This window comes from Oncorhynchus nerka, linkage group LG4 (assembly GCF_034236695.1).
Source record: "Oncorhynchus nerka isolate Pitt River linkage group LG4, Oner_Uvic_2.0, whole genome shotgun sequence".
Lineage (NCBI taxonomy): Eukaryota > Metazoa > Chordata > Actinopteri > Salmoniformes > Salmonidae > Oncorhynchus > Oncorhynchus nerka.
The window spans coordinates 40415732-40432578 of NC_088399.1; the positions used below are offsets into that span (position 1 = coordinate 40415732).

The 16847-nt window shown below is 41.5% G+C and overlaps 1 protein-coding gene across 2 annotated transcripts; it reads right to left on the bottom strand.

Moving 5' to 3' along the window:
• Positions 1 to 42: 42 nt before the first annotated feature.
• On the bottom strand, positions 43 to 16067 carry LOC115124362 (solute carrier family 35 member E4-like). 2 transcript variants are annotated; one of them, XM_029653782.2, is made up of 3 exons: positions 15869 to 16067; positions 8495 to 9108; positions 43 to 4553 (listed from the first exon to the last, which is right to left on the bottom strand). In XM_029653782.2, the coding sequence occupies exons 2-3, from the start codon at positions 9087 to 9089 to the stop codon at positions 4036 to 4038; spliced, it is 1113 nt and encodes a 370-aa protein (XP_029509642.1). In that variant the 5' UTR covers positions 9090 to 9108; positions 15869 to 16067; the 3' UTR covers positions 43 to 4035. The 2 variants fall into 2 exon arrangements, with proteins under 2 accessions (XP_029509642.1, XP_064873592.1); XM_065017520.1 differs by lacking the exon at positions 15869 to 16067 and having other exon boundaries at positions 8495 to 9125.
• Between the last annotated feature and the right edge of the window lie 780 nt (positions 16068 to 16847).

Consider the following 16847-nt stretch of genomic DNA (forward strand, 5'->3'; position numbering starts at 1 on the left):
ATTGTCCATTTTGCTAAACTAAAATAAGACCGGAGACACATATGTTTTTGAACCAGTATATTTGAGCCAGCCTTCCATGATTGTAAAATCAATACAATAAAATCATTATTTACATGTAACGTTTTCAGACAACATCAACATATACATACATATACATAAGAGCCATACGCTGTAAAGGCAGCATTTCCATAACTCGTCAGTGCAATTTGTGCGTTGCTCTGCCCTTATAGCCAGTCAAAGACAACCTCTGTGTGAACAAGCAGCCTGACTAGTCAAACCCAGAGTTGTCAAACTGACTCAGTCTGACAAATCAAACGCAGATCTGTGATGCTGGTACAGTTTAAATAGGTATTCTAAGGGCTGTGTGATTAAAAAGTATCTTATCATAAATTCAAAGTTGCTAAACAAAATTGGCCTTTCGATCAGTAGGCTATTTAACAAACAGATTATAACAGTTGACCAGGAGACAAACCGTGGTTGTGGGCAGACATGCTTTCAGCTATTTGATCTCGCTTCAACTGCCAACTTACTTAATTCATTAAACAAATGGTCTGCAACAAACTGTTGAAGACTGAGGTATTTAACTACCATCAATAACATGATCCTCTCATTAGAACTCTGTGTTAAATTTTTTTGGGGAATGGCATTCATCTTATCTTCATTCAAATTACTAATTTATCAGGTTGAGGTTGGAACAAATCATTATGTGTCTACTGCTGTGCATATGACAACATATTGGGGGAAAAACATCAGGCGGGTATAACAAAAAATATATAACAATTTCCAAATAGTCTATCAAAGGCTAAGGGGGGCGAAGTCTCACACCTGAAGGTTCTTTGACTGGGAAAGGAAGATTAGAAACAACTTCATTCAACATCTTCATAAGGTCCTTTCAGTAGCACTAGCCTTAAGATGGGTGTAATTGAATGACTGTATATGAATGGACAAAGCCATTGATCACGTGACACTATTCATTCCTATGTGAAGACTCAATAGCGCATTTGAAGCCAAATTAACTTCTTGATGCACCCATCCCATTAGCGGGATAATTTTCGTCAACATCCTCTGAATTGCAGAGTGCCAAATTCAAATTAAATTACTAAAAATATAAAATTTTCATGAAATCACAAGTGCAATATAGAAAAACAGCTTAGCTTGTTGTTGATCCACCTGGCGTGTCAGATTTCAAAAAAGCTTTTTGGCGAAAGCATACCAAGCATTTATGTAAGGACATCTCTCAGACAAAACATTACAAACGGCTAGCAGCCAAGTAAATTGGTCACGAAAGTCAGAAAAGCAATAAAATGAATCGCTTACCTTTGATGATCTTCAGATGTTTGCACTCACGAGACTCCCAGTTACACAATAAATGTTTATTTTGTTCCATAAAGATTATTTTTATATCCAAAATACCTCCATTTGTTTGGTGCGTTATTTTCAGAAATCCACAGGCTAGAGCGGTCACGACCGGGCAGACGAAAATTCCAAATAGTATCCGTAAAGTTTGTTGAAACATGTCAAACGTTTTTTATAATCAATCCTCAGGTTGTTTGTACAATATATGATCGATCATATTTCAACCGGACTGTACCTTCTTCAATAGGAGAGAGAGAAAATGAATGAATCTGGTTGATATCCCTTTAAATGGAGCGAAGGCAGGCAATGGAACAGAGAGCTTTCAGGAAAAACAGCACTTCCGGGTTGGATTTTCCTCAGGTTTTTGCCTGCAATATCAGTTCTGTTTTACTCACAGACAATATTTTGACAGTTTTGGAAACTTTAGAGTGTTTTCTATCCTAATTATATGCATATTCTAGATTCTGGGCCTGAGAAATAGGCAGTTTCATTTGGGTACGTTTTTCATCCAAACATCAAAATACTGTCCCCTACACTCAACAGGTTGAGTCAGTTAAAGGGCCTCCCGAGTGGCGCAGTTGTCTAAGGCACAGCATCGCAGTGCTAGCTGTGCCACTAGAAGTTCTGGGTTCGAGTCCAGACTCTGTCGCAGCCGGCCGTGATCGTGAGACCCATGGGGCGGCACACAATTGGCCCAGCGTCATCCAGGTTAGGGGAGGGTTTGGACTGCAGGGATGTCCCTGTCCCATCGCGCACTAGCGACTCCTGTGGCGGGCCAGGTGCAGTGCACACTGACGCGGTTACCAGGTGTACAGTGTTTTCTCCGACACATTGCTGCGGCTGGCTTCCGGGTTAAGTAGGCATTGTGTTAAGGTTGAGTTGTGTTTCGGAGGACGCACGGCTCTCAACCTTCGCCTCTCCCGAGTCCGTACGGGAGTTGCAGCAATGAGACAAGACTTGGGGAGAAAAAGGGGTAAAAAATATATTTAAAAAATTAAGTCAGTTAAGATGGCGTCTCATGGAAACATATCATATCATATCTATTCTGGTTAGAGCCAGTTTGTGCTGAAGGGAGTAGCTCACAGCGTTGTACGGGATCTTCAGTTTCTTGAGAATTTCTCGCATGGAATAGCCTTCATTTCTCAGAACAAGAATAGACTGACGAGTTTCAGAAGAAAGTCTTTGTTTCTGGCCATTTTGAGCCTGTAATCGAACCGTCACATGCTGATGCTCCAGATACTCAACTAATCTAAAGAAGTTAAAGTTTTTCTTTCAAAAGCAAGGACATTTCTAAGTCACTGCAAAATGTTGAAAGGTAGTGTACATTAGTTGGCCAAGTGACAGACCAGTTGACTAGACCTCCAGTTACTGAGTGACTTCTGACCTATGTCAGTGCTCTGGACACATCATGTAAGAGCTTTCCAACTTCAAATAAGTAGTTTTAGTTTCTGATCAAGGTCAATTCTGGTAAGAGACATACTACAGCTTTTGTATTCAATTTAGTAAACAGAAATCCAATAACTTCCTCTTTGTACTGTGTAAGAATCATAAACAGGACAAAAAATAGTGTTACTTACAGAATAAAAAATAAATGAAAGAAATAACACTGCATCATAAATATTCAAAAATTCAAATGGAGTTACAATAACACTGTCCAGCAGAGGTCAGTTATAAAGACTAAATGTAATGTGGCACCTTCTGAGTGGAGAAGACATTTCTGTTCGAGTGGCGGTAAAGGAGAGAATGATGAAATACTTTTTATGGAGTGTGCTAAAGATGAGTGAGACTCCTTAGAGAGTGGATAGGCCTTATAATAGACAGTGAGAACTGCAGTGAGAACTGCTGTAAAGGTAGGAGGTTATTAAAATGATTATAATAGGTTCCTTTTATTAAGAGGAAATGAAGGGAAATGCAATAAGGGGTCGTTGAGTGGGACAAGCTGGCTCCCCTCAGATCTATGCCTCACTATGCAGTAGATTAATAACATTGTGGCTTATTGGCCGCCATGCCTACAAACAGCCAGGAGATATGATATGCTGAACCTGTTAGCTTGAATGTTTGTAAACTTCATCTAGACAAAAGCTATAGCACTATAACAAATGCGGAACACCCATTTTAAGATCCCCAAATAAAAGCTGCCAGAAAACCTCTTTCCCAGTGATACGAGACCAGGGGAAGGTTAGGTAACATTACCATACGTTTTTAAAACGTATTTGTTTCTATCCATAAGAGCAGTGTTCCTAGTCCTTCCCACCCAACCATCCCACTGAGCAGTCACTCAGAGAGAACATTTTCACAGTGTAGTAGTGTGAGTAACAGTGCGTGATATCTCATGAGATGTATCACATAGTTTGTGTGCTCATGCATGCATACCAGTATGTGTGCATGTATGAGTATTAGAACAGTACAAACTCAACTGTCACTTTCCTAAAGGCATCTGTTTTTTTAGTCAGCTGACTTCTGTTCCATGAGACCATGGCTGAAATAAATACATTGGCACAGTGAAGAGGTAAAAACGACCCAACCAAACAAGTTCTGTCACTCATGTCGTCATCATCAACTATGACATCATGAGGTCACAGACCATTTCCTGAACCTCTCCACAGAACCACCTGACTTAACTAACCCTAAGGACAGGAAATCTCTCTCTCTCTCCCCCCCCCTCTCTCTCTCTCTCTCTCAGTCCATCTTGTCCTCTCGTTTCCCGGCAGCGTCTACCCTCTCCTGCTGGTTTTGGGGGGGCGGTTGGAATGCAATATCCTCCTCCCTCACTCGGCTGAGCTCCCTGGCTTTAGCTCGCCGTGCATCCAGGTAGTTGGAGATGAACTCAGAGTTCTGGTAGATGAGCATGCCAGAGAGAGTAAGAGCCACACCGGCACAGCTGAGCGCTGACATCTCGTTGCCGAACAGCAGCTGGGAGAGCAGCAGGTTGCCCACCACACTCAGGTTGCCCAGGATGTGCAGGGTGACGGCAGAGGTGAGGGTTATGACGCAGCAGCTGGCCAGGTTGTACATGACAGAGCCCAGGCAGCTGAGCAGAATGAAGAGCCACAGGTTGTGGTCGTAGTGCATTGGAGACTCCAGCACGGCCCAGTTCTCCAGGGCCAGAGCAGCTACGGCCAGGATGCAGAAACTGGGGATAGACATCAGGTACAGCAGGAACACAGAGTTGATTTTCTCTTCCTGGAGCAAGATACCTGAGAGACACACACAAAGAAAAGCACATAGAGAGAAGCAGAATACAAAGTAGGCTTAAATACAAAGTAGTCTCATGACAGACTAAACATTATAGCGCAAACACAAGGTTTGGTTTTGGGTGGCGGGATTAAATACAAAGATAAGAGAGGATAGAGAGAAATAAAACAATCATACAAAACAACACTGTAGTTCCACATTCATATCATTGAGATGTGTTATATTTGTGAAACAACACGTCAGCTAATTGCATGGATACCAAGGGAGTGAGCCTCCTTTAGCAAAATAACAAGACACGTGCACCACTGATGTGTGTCATATAAAGTAAACAAGTGAGACCTTTACGAGGGTAGTTTGAAAATAGCTGCTGAAACACGACACGACACCATCCAACAACATTGGTATTTCAGGGTGGTGGTTCTGAGTGAGTAGAAAATATTTTAACATAATGTCAAATCTGCCATGTTCAGAGCATGGACATAGGTTTGTTTACTTAGAATGGATTTCACATAATGAGACTAGCAGGTTCATTATCAGTACAGCACTATACAGTACACTAACAAAACAAGTAGAGAAAATATATTAACAGATTCATACTGTTCAAATACAGGAAGGAAATTAAGGAACTCTCGAGAGTTTTAAACTATATTTTTCATAGCTGTCTATTTAGCACCACAAACCGATGCTGGAACTAAGACATAAACAAACGAGAAAATGCTCATCCAGATGCAGCGCTCTTAGTGGCCAGTGATATTAATGCAGGTAAACTAAAATACATTTTACCTCATTTCTGGGGCTGAGCTCCCTGCCATCCAGGACCTGTATACCAGGCCGTGTCAGAGGAAGGCCCTAAAAATGGTCGAAGATTCCAGCCACCCAAGTCATAGACTGTTCTCTCTGCTACCGCACGGCAAGCGGTACTGGTGCACCAAGTCTGGAACCAACAGGAATCTGAACTGCTTCTACCCCCAAGCCATAAGACTGCTACATAGTTAGTTAAATAGTTACCCAGACTGCATAGACTATCTACATTGACCCTTTTTACACTAACTTTTTTGACCCATCACGTATGCTCTGCTGCTACTGTATATTATCTGTCACTTTATTCCTAGTTATATGTACATATCTACCTCAATCACCTCGTACCCCAGTACATCGACTCGGTACTGGTACCCTGTGTATATACAGTAGCCAAGTTATCGTTACTCATTATGTATTTATTATTACTTTTATTATTATGTGTTTTAGTCTTCTATTATTTCTGTATTTTCTTTCTCTCATCATAGTTGGGAAGGGCCCGTAAGTAAGCATATCACTCTTAGTCTACAGCTATCATTTACAAAGCATGTGACATAATATTTGATTTGAAAGTATGACAGTAACAAAGTGATAGGACTAATTCCTGGTAAACAGGATGGAACTCTACCTGTCAGGAATTAGTCCTTTTTGATACGTTTTTATTGGGTCAGCCCTGTCAGTAGTTTTGAAAGTGTCCTTAGCAACAGGCAACACAACACCTCTAGCTAGACTGGGTGTGTTACTTGGTAACTCAGGGCACCAGTAAAAATGTCCAGCACTGACTGCAGTGTGGGAAGTTTATATGGGATTGGAAGAAACACCAAATATACACTCTGACTGATGTCAGAGAATTTCGGTTAGGGGACATATTTTCCACTCTTTTGAAAGGAAAGTATTTAAGTACACAGGGACATTTCTGATTTGTCCTCCAAAATCTGATAGCACCCATATGTTCATATTGCTTAGGGGTCGTTCCATATAATTCCCATGACTTCTGACTGCACCCCTTTTGATTTGAACAAAACCTTCCGTACATGTTTGCTCATGGTAGAAGTAGTCAGAAAGTGACTTTTTGGACCTGAATACCCAAAAAAATCAAGAGAAAAGAGGTGCTTAAAGTTGACCCATTTTGCATACCCCACCCTAACATGAGACATGATGTCTTCATCACTGAAAAAATGTAATGGTTGAGTATAATATCATTTGAAAATGTACAAACCGGGTTGTCAAATGTTTTAAGCTTTAATGTCAATTATCTAAAAAAGCGTAAACTAAGATTGTGTTTATATACATTTTTAGCTTAGACCATATTTTACATCATCTGCGGTGTTTGTGTTGTGCCTGCCATCAGTTGAGACACAGCATACTCTTGACTACAGGGTGAGTGTCATGTTTTGGCTGATAATGTACTAAAATGTGAAAAAAAGTTTAAATGTAAACTTTCAAATGGTAGAGTATCAGAAAGATGATAAAAGATCATAAAAGCACAGCCTCCCCTATTCCCTACTAAAACGTACAGCACACAACGAACCATCGAACATTGTCCAAATAGTATTGTAGGCCTACGTAAATCCATGACTCTTATATTTACCATGCGACTCACATAGACCTACACATAATAAACCATAGGCCTATAATTAAAAGACTATGAGACTAGAACATAATTGAAATTTGAACACATCAAATAACGTTGACTTGAGTGAGAATGTCCATTGTTATAAATTAAATGATCAATCTTCCATTGGAAACCTATTCAAATCCTAGAAATATAGATAATAGGATAGACATTCCCATTCAAGTTGACATTCGACAGTGGGTGGACCATCAGCCATCTTACTGGTAGTAATTAGAAGTTTCAATTCAATTTGAATGTCAATTGTGTTGCAGCTAAATTGTAGCAAAGATGGTCTATTATTCAGTATTAACAAGATATTCGAGTGACCGCTCTAGCAATGGAAATACATGTCCTCAAACATAGAAAGCAGGTGAGAACAGGTGGGACCATTCTAGCCAATGAGAGGGCAGATATGTGTGTGACTACCAGGCCAAAGAGATTACTCATCTTTCTGTGTGCCATTATAGCATGGGCGGTGCCATTGAGGCTAGCTATCTCCATTTTAAAGAAGTACATTTTCTTCTCCATTTGCTGATTGCTCCCAACTCATAGGAATCCCCACCCAGTGGACTCCTTTAAAATGGGAGAATTCCTCAACGGCAATGTCCATGCTAAAACAGATTATATCCATGATGAGTCCTCTATCTCTCCCTCTATGACAACATGCACAACTCCAGTATAATGTTTCTTTCAAATTGCCACATGCGTCCACCTATATCAGTGCATTCGTAACTAACAACCAAGCCATAACAAAACGTATATTTGCTCCAATAAGCCTCACATAGCAAATTAGCAATTACATTTTCCTTTGACCAAATTCAACACTCTTTCACTGACCTCCATACAAAAATTCCTCACTTCGTGGGCTTATTTTCTTGGACAGATTTTGGGTGGAGTAAAACCTTTCTCTTTGTGTCTTCTGATTGCAGGGGTCTGAAGGGATAGGTCAATTCTATTAATTATATTTCTATGATTGAAATTATACCCAAGAGTATGCTGTCTCTCAATCGATGATGGGCACAACACAAATACTTCAGATGATGAAAAATAGGGTCTAAGCTACAACATTAGTGAAAATGAGAAACATCTGAGTTTACACGTTTTTAGATAATTGATGTTAAAACTTTAAAATGATTTTTTTATATTTCTAGAAATCATAAAACAGTTTGACAACCCTGTTTGTAAACTTTTAAATTATATCAAACTGAATCTTTTTCAGTGATGAAGACATGGTAGGGTAGGGTAAGCAACATGGGTAATCTTTGAACACCTAATCTCCTAAATGTTTTGGCATTCAGGCCAAAAATGTAACTTTCTGACCACTTCCACCATCGGCAAACATGTAAGAAAGGTTATGTTCAAATCAAAAGTCAGAAAGTGATTGAAATCCTTAGGAACGACCCCTAGGGTGACAACAGAAGTTTATTATACAGTTCAACATTTATAAAGTGATGACCAATATGTCAACCACCATCAGAGATGCAACATAACTATCATAAAGACAAGTTGAAGGTAGCAGCTGTGACTCACCTTGCTGGATGGATTTGACACCTCTCAACATTGTCGCAGCGAATACGAAGAAGCAGCCTGTCTGGTCGTACTGGACCTCGCCCATGATGCTGAACGAGGCTCCCAGACAGATGGGCATCATGGCTGTGTATTTGAGGATGTGGTGTTGCTTGCCCAGGATCAGAGTGGAGATGGCCAGGGTGAAGATTGGCGTGGTGGTGTAGATCATTTGGGCAAATGACAGCTGGACATAGTTCAGACCCACGTTGCCAAATGCGATGCTGGCACAAAATGTCAAGCTCAATAGAAACACCTTGCATTTGGCGCGGGTGGTAAGGTCCTTCTGGTTGTCAACCCCACCGTTTTGCTGGAGCATTCGCAGTTTAATAAGCCCAAAGTCCACCACTATCGCTGTCAACATGTGCAGGGCCGACAGCAGTAAGGGGTACCTGAAGTTGTACACTGCAAAAATCCATTTGTTAAGACTGGAGATGGTTGTCCCCGTCACAAGCCAGACAATGACAGCGGACAGAAGGTGCAACAACTCCGCCTGTGGCCTTTTCCCAGTCTCGCGCCAGGTCGCCTCGCATTTAGAGAGGCCATCGGTGCTAATCATGTTGATTTCATCCTCGTTTCTGTAAGGCAAACACATCTTGACTTGGTTAAGCAATAACTAGCCAACTAAACTCCACTCCATGATTCACGATGGAGTTGAGCAGTGACTGTGTGGGCGGGCTGGAGCTCCAACATCACATAAAATTAAGTTTTTATCAAAAACTACTGTTTTCAGCACCCAAAGAATAGCCCGCAATTACACAGAACAATGTTGTGTGTAATTGCAGACTATTCTTTGGGTGCTGAAAACAGTCGTTTTCGATAAAAACTTAAATTTGTCATTCAATCTTTCTCGGAGGAAGATTGAAAAAGTAAAGTTTATTCCCTTGAAATACAGTGCCTTCAGAAAGTATTCACACCCCTTCACTTTTTCCACATTTTGTTGTGTTAGAAAGTGGGATGAAAATGGATTTAAATGTTTTTAGTTTTTATTATCTACACACAAAAAATCTAACATTTGTAAAAAAAAAAAAAAAAAGATAAGAAAAATAAAACACTCATGTATCTTGATTACATAAGTATTCAACCCCCTGAGTCAATACAGGTTAGAATCACCTTTGTCAGCAATTACAGCTGTGAGTCTTTATGGGTAAGTCTCTAAGGGCTTTGCACAACTCGATTGTACAATATTTGCACATTATTCTTTTAAAAATGATTCAAGCTCTGTCAAGTTGGTTGTTGATCATTGCTACACAGCCATTTTCAAGTCAATTTAAGACAAAACAGTAACTAGGCCACTCAGGAACATTCAATGTCATCTTGGTAAGCAACTCCAGTGTATATTTGGCCTTGTGTTTTAGGTTATTGTCCTGCTGAAAGGGGAATTTGTCTCCCAGTGTCTGGTGGAAAGCAGACATAACCAGGTTTTCCTCTATGATTTTGCCTGTGCTTAGCTCAATTCTGTTTTTGTTCATCATAAAAACTCCCTAGTCCTTGCCAATGACATGCATACCCATAACATGATGCAGCCACCCACCACCATTCTTGGAAATATATAGAGATGTGCTCAGTGATGTGTTGTGTTGCATTTGCTCCAAACAGAAAGCTTTGTATTCAGGACATAAAGTTCATTTCTTTGCCACATTATTTGCAGTTTTACTTTAGTGCCTTGTTGCAAACAGGATGCATGTTTTTTTTAAATATTTGTATTCTGTACAGGCTTCCATTTTTTTCACTCTGTCAATTAGGTTAGTATTGTGGAGTAACTACGATTTTGTTGATCCATCGCCAGATTTCTCCTATCACAGCCATTAAACTCTGTTACTGTTTTAAAGTCCCCATTGGCCTCATTGTCAAATCCCTGAGCGGTTTCCTTCCTCTCTGGCAACTGAGTTAAGAAGGATGCCTGTATCTTTGTAGTGACTGCGTGTATTGATACACCATCCAAAGTGTAATGAATAACTTCACCATGCTCAAAGGGATATTCAATGTCAGCTTTTTTATTTTATTTGACCCATCTACCAATAGGAGCCCTTCTTTGCAAACCATTGGAATACCTCCACGGTCTTTGTGGTTGAATCTGTGTTTGAAATTCACCGCTCGACCGAGGGACCTTACAGATCATTTTATTTGTGGGGTACAGAGATGAGGTAGTCATTCAAAAATCACGTTTATCAATATTATTGCACGCAGAGAGAGTCCATGCAACAAATGACGTGACTTGTGAAGCAAATGTTTACTCCTGAACATATTTAGGCTCGCCATAACAAAAGAATTGAATACTTATTGACTCAAGACATTTCAGCTTTTCATTTTGTAATAATTTGTCCAAATTTGGAAAAACATCACTTCTTTATGAGGAACTTTATGAGTCAAAATGCAAGCCGAGTGCAATTCTCTGCAGGGCACAGGAGATCAACTGCAACTACAATGTATTGTGTGATATCAATTCAATGCATGGGCGGCGTTATAGTGGGCAAAGTTCGATTTCCAATAAAATGACAAAAAATTATAGGCTCATTACATTGACTGGAAATAAATGGGCAAGACAAAATACTTATTAAGGTGCCTTTGAATGGAGTATGTTAGTAGTTGCCAGGTGCACCGGTTTGTGTCAAGAACTGCACCGCTGCTGGGTTTTTCACGCTCAACAGTTTCCCGTGTATCAAGAATGGTTCACCACCCAAAGGACATCCAGCCAACTTGACAAAACTGTGAGAAGCATTGGTGTCAACATGGCCAGCATCCCTGTGGAATGCTTTCGACACATTGTAGAGTCCATGCCCCAACGAATTGAGGCTGATCTGAGGCTGTTCTGAAGCTGTTTAACTCAATATTATGGAAAGGGGATACCTAGTCAGTTGCACAACTGAATGCATTCAACCAGAATGTATCTTCCGCATTTAACCCAACCCCTCCGAATCAAGGTGTTCTTAATGTTTTGTACACTCGGTGTAGTGGCGACCCGTCCTTCAGGGCAGGTGGAGTTGCCTGTTTTGCGTGTTATTTTGGCATTAAAAGGTCCAAATTTGACTGTCAGTTTGCAAACAATGTAAAATAAAATAAAAAACATTGAGTTAATAAAGCCACATACAAACATGGTCTATTTTTTGCTTTCTTGAAAATTCAAGCCCATTGGGTGCTGCCATAGAGTTACATTAGGAGTGCCCATCCAAAAAGGCTCAAGGCAAACACCACACACAACAAAACACCACTCCAACGAGTGACCACGGGCAGACGGCGCTGTGAGTGGAATTAATTACTCTCACAGCAAGACCAGCAGCAGCTACCCTCCTGTACACGATGAGAGAGAAACCCGTTCTTCCAGAACAGTCGTAATGTTCCTGAAGCTGAAAGGAGAGGAAACTGAGAAGTTAACACGGGAGATACTGGAGCTATCGGAAGAGCTAAATTAATCAGCTTCAATTGGTCCGAAACAGTTCAAGCCACTAACTACCCAGGCTGACTCGCAACAATAAGGATGGAGCCTCACCTTCATTAATAATGGCCAACTCACCGGCCACCCATAGCAGGCACATCTCGACTAGTCAGCCTGAGTGGGCAAAGCTGGTGACAACCAGAGATGATAACCTGCAGTCACAAAGGCAGTGTGATAAGATAGAGCAGCTCATTGAAAACCTTAGGATCAGTGTGAGTGGCCCCTGTTAGTCAACCAAACAGGTCCTTTGACATTCACAGAGCCTTCACAGCTTAAGAGTTGGGCATTGCACCACATACCTACCGGACAAATGCCTACCCCTTCAACTGCTGGATCAGGTGCAGCCATTAATGAACATCAGATCAAACTATCCCCATCTAATCACCCCAACAGAACCAGTGCATTTGGGTCACCCTTGCAAAGCTGCCACCATCAAGACTCAGCTCAGATGGACCCTTTATTTCACTAGACAAATCACTTAAGAACAAATTCTCATTTACAATGACAGCATGTTGGTTAATTGCCTTGTTCAGGAGCAGAACAACAGATTTTTACCTTGTCAGGCTGGGGATTTGATCCAGCAACCTCCCGGTTAGTGGCCCAACGCTCTAACCACTAGGCTACCTGACACCCCTTCAAGGGCCTTCAAAGGGTCTTCAAACTTCCACAGATGTCTCAGGTCACACTACTAAGGTTTTACGTCATGTATTCACGTCTTCAGTGATGCCTCAGAACATGCGTACGGTGCCGTCACGTACCTCCGTACTGAAGACACCAATGGAAGGCTCCAATTGGCATTCCTTGCAGCAAGATCAAGAGTGGCCCCAAAACGAGAACAGTCAATGCCAAGACTCAAGCTTTGTGCTGCACTCACCGGTGCCCAGCTGGCCGTGGTCATCAGAAAATAACTCACCACAAATCCATGAGGTCATGTGTAACCGATGTGAAATTGCTAGCTAGTTAGCGGTGGTGCACACTAATAGAGTTTCAATCAGGTGACGGCACTTGCTCTGAGACCTGAAGTAGTTGTTCCCCTTGCTCTGCAAGAGCCGCGGCTTTTGTGGAGCGATGGGTAACGATGCTTCAAGGGTGTCAGTTGTTGATGTGTGCAGTGGGTCCCTGGTTCGATCCCAGGTAGGGGTGAGGAGAGGGACGGAAGCAAAACTGTTACTTATGCATGTTTAGGTGCTTGCCTTGGACCCAAATAGCTGTTGGTACTATTTTTAGGTGCCAGTGCCATTTATATTTAGGTGCAGGAGCTCCACAATACTAGGTTAATACTTTTGAGATAATATTCTATTATTCTATTATTCTATAGGAGCAGAAACTCATGCAGAAGACAATTTGAGGTGCCGGTGCTCAGTTCCGGTGAGCTCTTGCCCAAGTCAAGTACAGTGCTTAAGTAAAAAGACAAATAATGTCCCATTTAGAACACTGACAAGTAGAACATAAATTTTTTTTGTTTTTGTTTTTCTTGCTCAGTCTGCGCCTACACAGTCCAAAATCTCTATGTCAGAGTTTACACTTCTTGTTCCATTTATAATGTGGGGAGGTCAAAATAACAAAAAACGATCTACCAAATATATTAATTTTTAAATGCTGATAACCTCACCTTGCCATTATCATTCAACTGATGATAAGACATGCAGGGCCGGCTCTAGCCTTTTGGAGACCCTAAGCTAGATTTGGTTGAGGGGCCCCCCACCAAGCGGAGGGAAACATTTACGTTTTAAAGTACATTTCCTGCAGTTCTACACATTTTGCCATGGGGCGGACAAAATATTCTGCAATTTTATAACACATTTCATGCAATTCTACCCATTTTGCCATGACTTGTGCCATCTTAATATCTGAGTGAGAGTGACAAACAAAATCAACGGGGGCCCCGTGGAGGTCAGGGCACCTGGGCACATGCCCGGTGTGCCAGGTCGGTATTCGACCATGATTACTACTGTACAAGTTTAGATAAATGGATAGCCTAACTTACCAATCTACAAATTGTAAGCTGACATGGCCAATTAACTGACTGTCAGGGACTTACAAAAGAAGAGAAAAACTGCTGATGCACAATCACATTACAAACTTGCACCTTGTGTATTCTACTATTCTAAAAGCCAATTTAGGCTTGATCCAAACATGTATGGAGGGTGTGATGCAATTGCGGAGCCATGCAGAGGCCAGATCAAGCTCTGTACCGCATCGCTGTGCACCTCTCAAATTTGGTAAAAATGCAGGGGGCTCCGTATAGCTCCGCCTTGGTAGATTGTAGGTGGGGGCGGTACATCCTGTATAAACACAAACTTCCTTCCTTGACAACTCTCTTCACAATAGCTCTGCTAATTGCAAGAAGTATGAAAGCCCTGAAGTCTACATCACAGTATTAATTTTATCTTTATTTAACTAGGCAAGTCAGTTAAGAAAAAAAATATTATTTTCAATGACAGTCTAGGAACTGCCTTATTCAGGGGCAGAACGACAGATTTTTACCTTGTCAGCTCAGGGATTTGATCTTGCAACCTTTTGGTTAGTAGTACAACACTATAACCACTAGACTACCTGTCACCCCAAGGCTACCTGCCGCTGTACGGCCACTTCAGACGTTGGATTGGCCATGAAAAGCATTTTACTCTCAACAGTAAGTTGAGAACCGACTGAGTTCCTAAAAAAATAATTATATATATATGAATGTAGTTTAGTGAGCCCCATAGTGGCCAGGGGCCCTAAGCGACCGTTTGTCGCTTATGCCTGGAGCCGGCCCTGAATACATTATTGGGGGGTCCCTGGGTCACCAGTTTGCCTGGGAGGGGGTTTCCTGGGCAAGAAAAGGTTTAAGACCCCTACCTTATAAAACTCCCGACTCTTCTACTTCCTCTACAGGTGAGTCTGTAATTGGTTACAATTTCAAATCCAAAAGTTATGACAGAGAAAAGTTTCCAAAGAGTATTGCATTTGCTACATTCAGCTGCATAGCCAGCGGTGGGGATGCTGTAAATATTTTTGCCTGAGCTGGCCTTGCAAATTGATATCTGTCCTTATCTGTCAGCTAATACAGGACTATTAAAGTCCCAGTGGCAATTTGTTTTATTAATAATATTTTTTCCCCCCCGATTTTTCAGAGGGCACCATTACTTCCCGCGGCTATATTTAGCTGGCTACATATCTCCTACTGTTGTTAGCCAGAATGAAGTCGCCAGCCAGGAATGTAAGCAAGCCTCCGCTCTAGCAGCTGCAGTCGCAAGTACCTATCGAAGATTAATTCATGCGAGGGGTCTCATGATTAAATAGTAGCAGAACTACGGCGATTCATTTAACCCGCTCAACAGCTAGGCTACACATGAGACATGAATCAGAAGGGGATAATTGTTCACTTCATTGACCGTGGGTCATTACGATGCAAATAAATGGTTGTCGGCCCCGCAGAGTCCTACACAGCGTATTTAGTGCACGGATCTAGCTTCATCATGCTTTCCTTCATCCAGCGCGAGCCCGGTGTAGAAAATCATGATGTGTCTATCAACTGAAGTTATTATAACCTACTCTGTCCTATCCGTATACACAGGGCGGCAGGTAGCCGTCCTAACGGTTAAGAGCGTTGGACCAATAACATGAAGGTCACTTGTTCAAATCCCCGAGCCGAGTAGGTACAACATCTCTCGATGTTCCACGGAGCATGGCACTTAACTCCAATTGCTCTGGATAAAAGCGTCTTCTAAATGATGTACATGTAAACCTAAAACGAAGTCGGAATAAAATAGACCTGATAAACGACGAAACACAGAATCGTCAGCTACCACTGCAATGACAGACCAGATTAAACAGCAAGTGAAACATCCTCACCATACGCACATTTAACATCACGCGGCAGCCTAACGCTATTGCCTATGCTTTTTGGTTACATTTACCTCTTTCTTTGCGGATCTTTGGCTTGGTAACATCACAAAAACATCCCGGGCGCACATAGCGGAATGCTTGTCTGCCTCGTTATCGCCCGATCAGCTGTGCGGTCACGTCACTGCAATCACCCTCTCTTCATTCACTGGGACAGTCACTAAGAAAAGATGACCTCGGCTAGGACAAAAGCTGACCGCGGAAGAAGAAGCATTACTCTATTATGCAGTGTAAAGCACACATGGCACACCTCTGAAGGCGGTTGTTTTTATATAACACTTCATAAAACATGTCTGCACACATTTGAATTACATAACCTAAAGAGAGCACTCAATGTACACAGTGAACAAATGTTGACCTACTGCTGACTACCAATTACAAATTGGTAGATTGCTATGTAGAGAATCAAAATGAGTTATTTAAGTTATGTGTATTTCCATTAATTAATGATGAAACAACTTGATAATGTATTATTCAGTGGATGCTACAACCCCTAAAACAACACCAGACTCTACTTTAGCAAAAGGGTCTCTTTCAGTGTCAGTGGGACATTTTAGTAAATGAACTGGGACACTATTTTCTCATTAGAAATACATTAGTGTCCCCACTTCATCTCACACTTGTTGTGATTTCATCAATATGACTTTGTAGAAGCTTGTAGATAACACATTGTGAGGGAATTACACTCCTATTTAACTAGTCTGTGACTCACTGAAAACCTTTCCTGGTCAGAGGAATAAGGCAACCTCCCATCTTTTCTATCATTTACATATTACATTTACATTTAAGTCATTTAGCAGACGCTCTTATCCAGAGCGACTTACAAATTGGTGCGTTCACCTTAAGACATCCAGTGGAACAGCCACTTTACAATAGTGCATCTAAATCTTTTAAGGGGGTGAGAAGGATTACTTTATCCTATCCTAGGTATTCCTGAAAGAGGTGGGGTTTCAGGTGTCTCCGGAAGGTGGTGATTGACTCCGCTGTCCTGGC

Excerpts from the sequence above, each read along its gene's own strand:
- LOC115124362 (XM_065017520.1), bottom strand. The coding sequence starts at position 9,125 with ATGTGTTTGCCTTACAGAAACGAGGATGAAATCAACATGATTAGCACC. Across the intron at positions 4,554-8,494 it reads TGTCAAATCCATCCAGCAAG|GTATCTTGCTCCAGGAAGAG; the intron begins GTGAGTCACAGC and ends TGTGTCTCTCAG.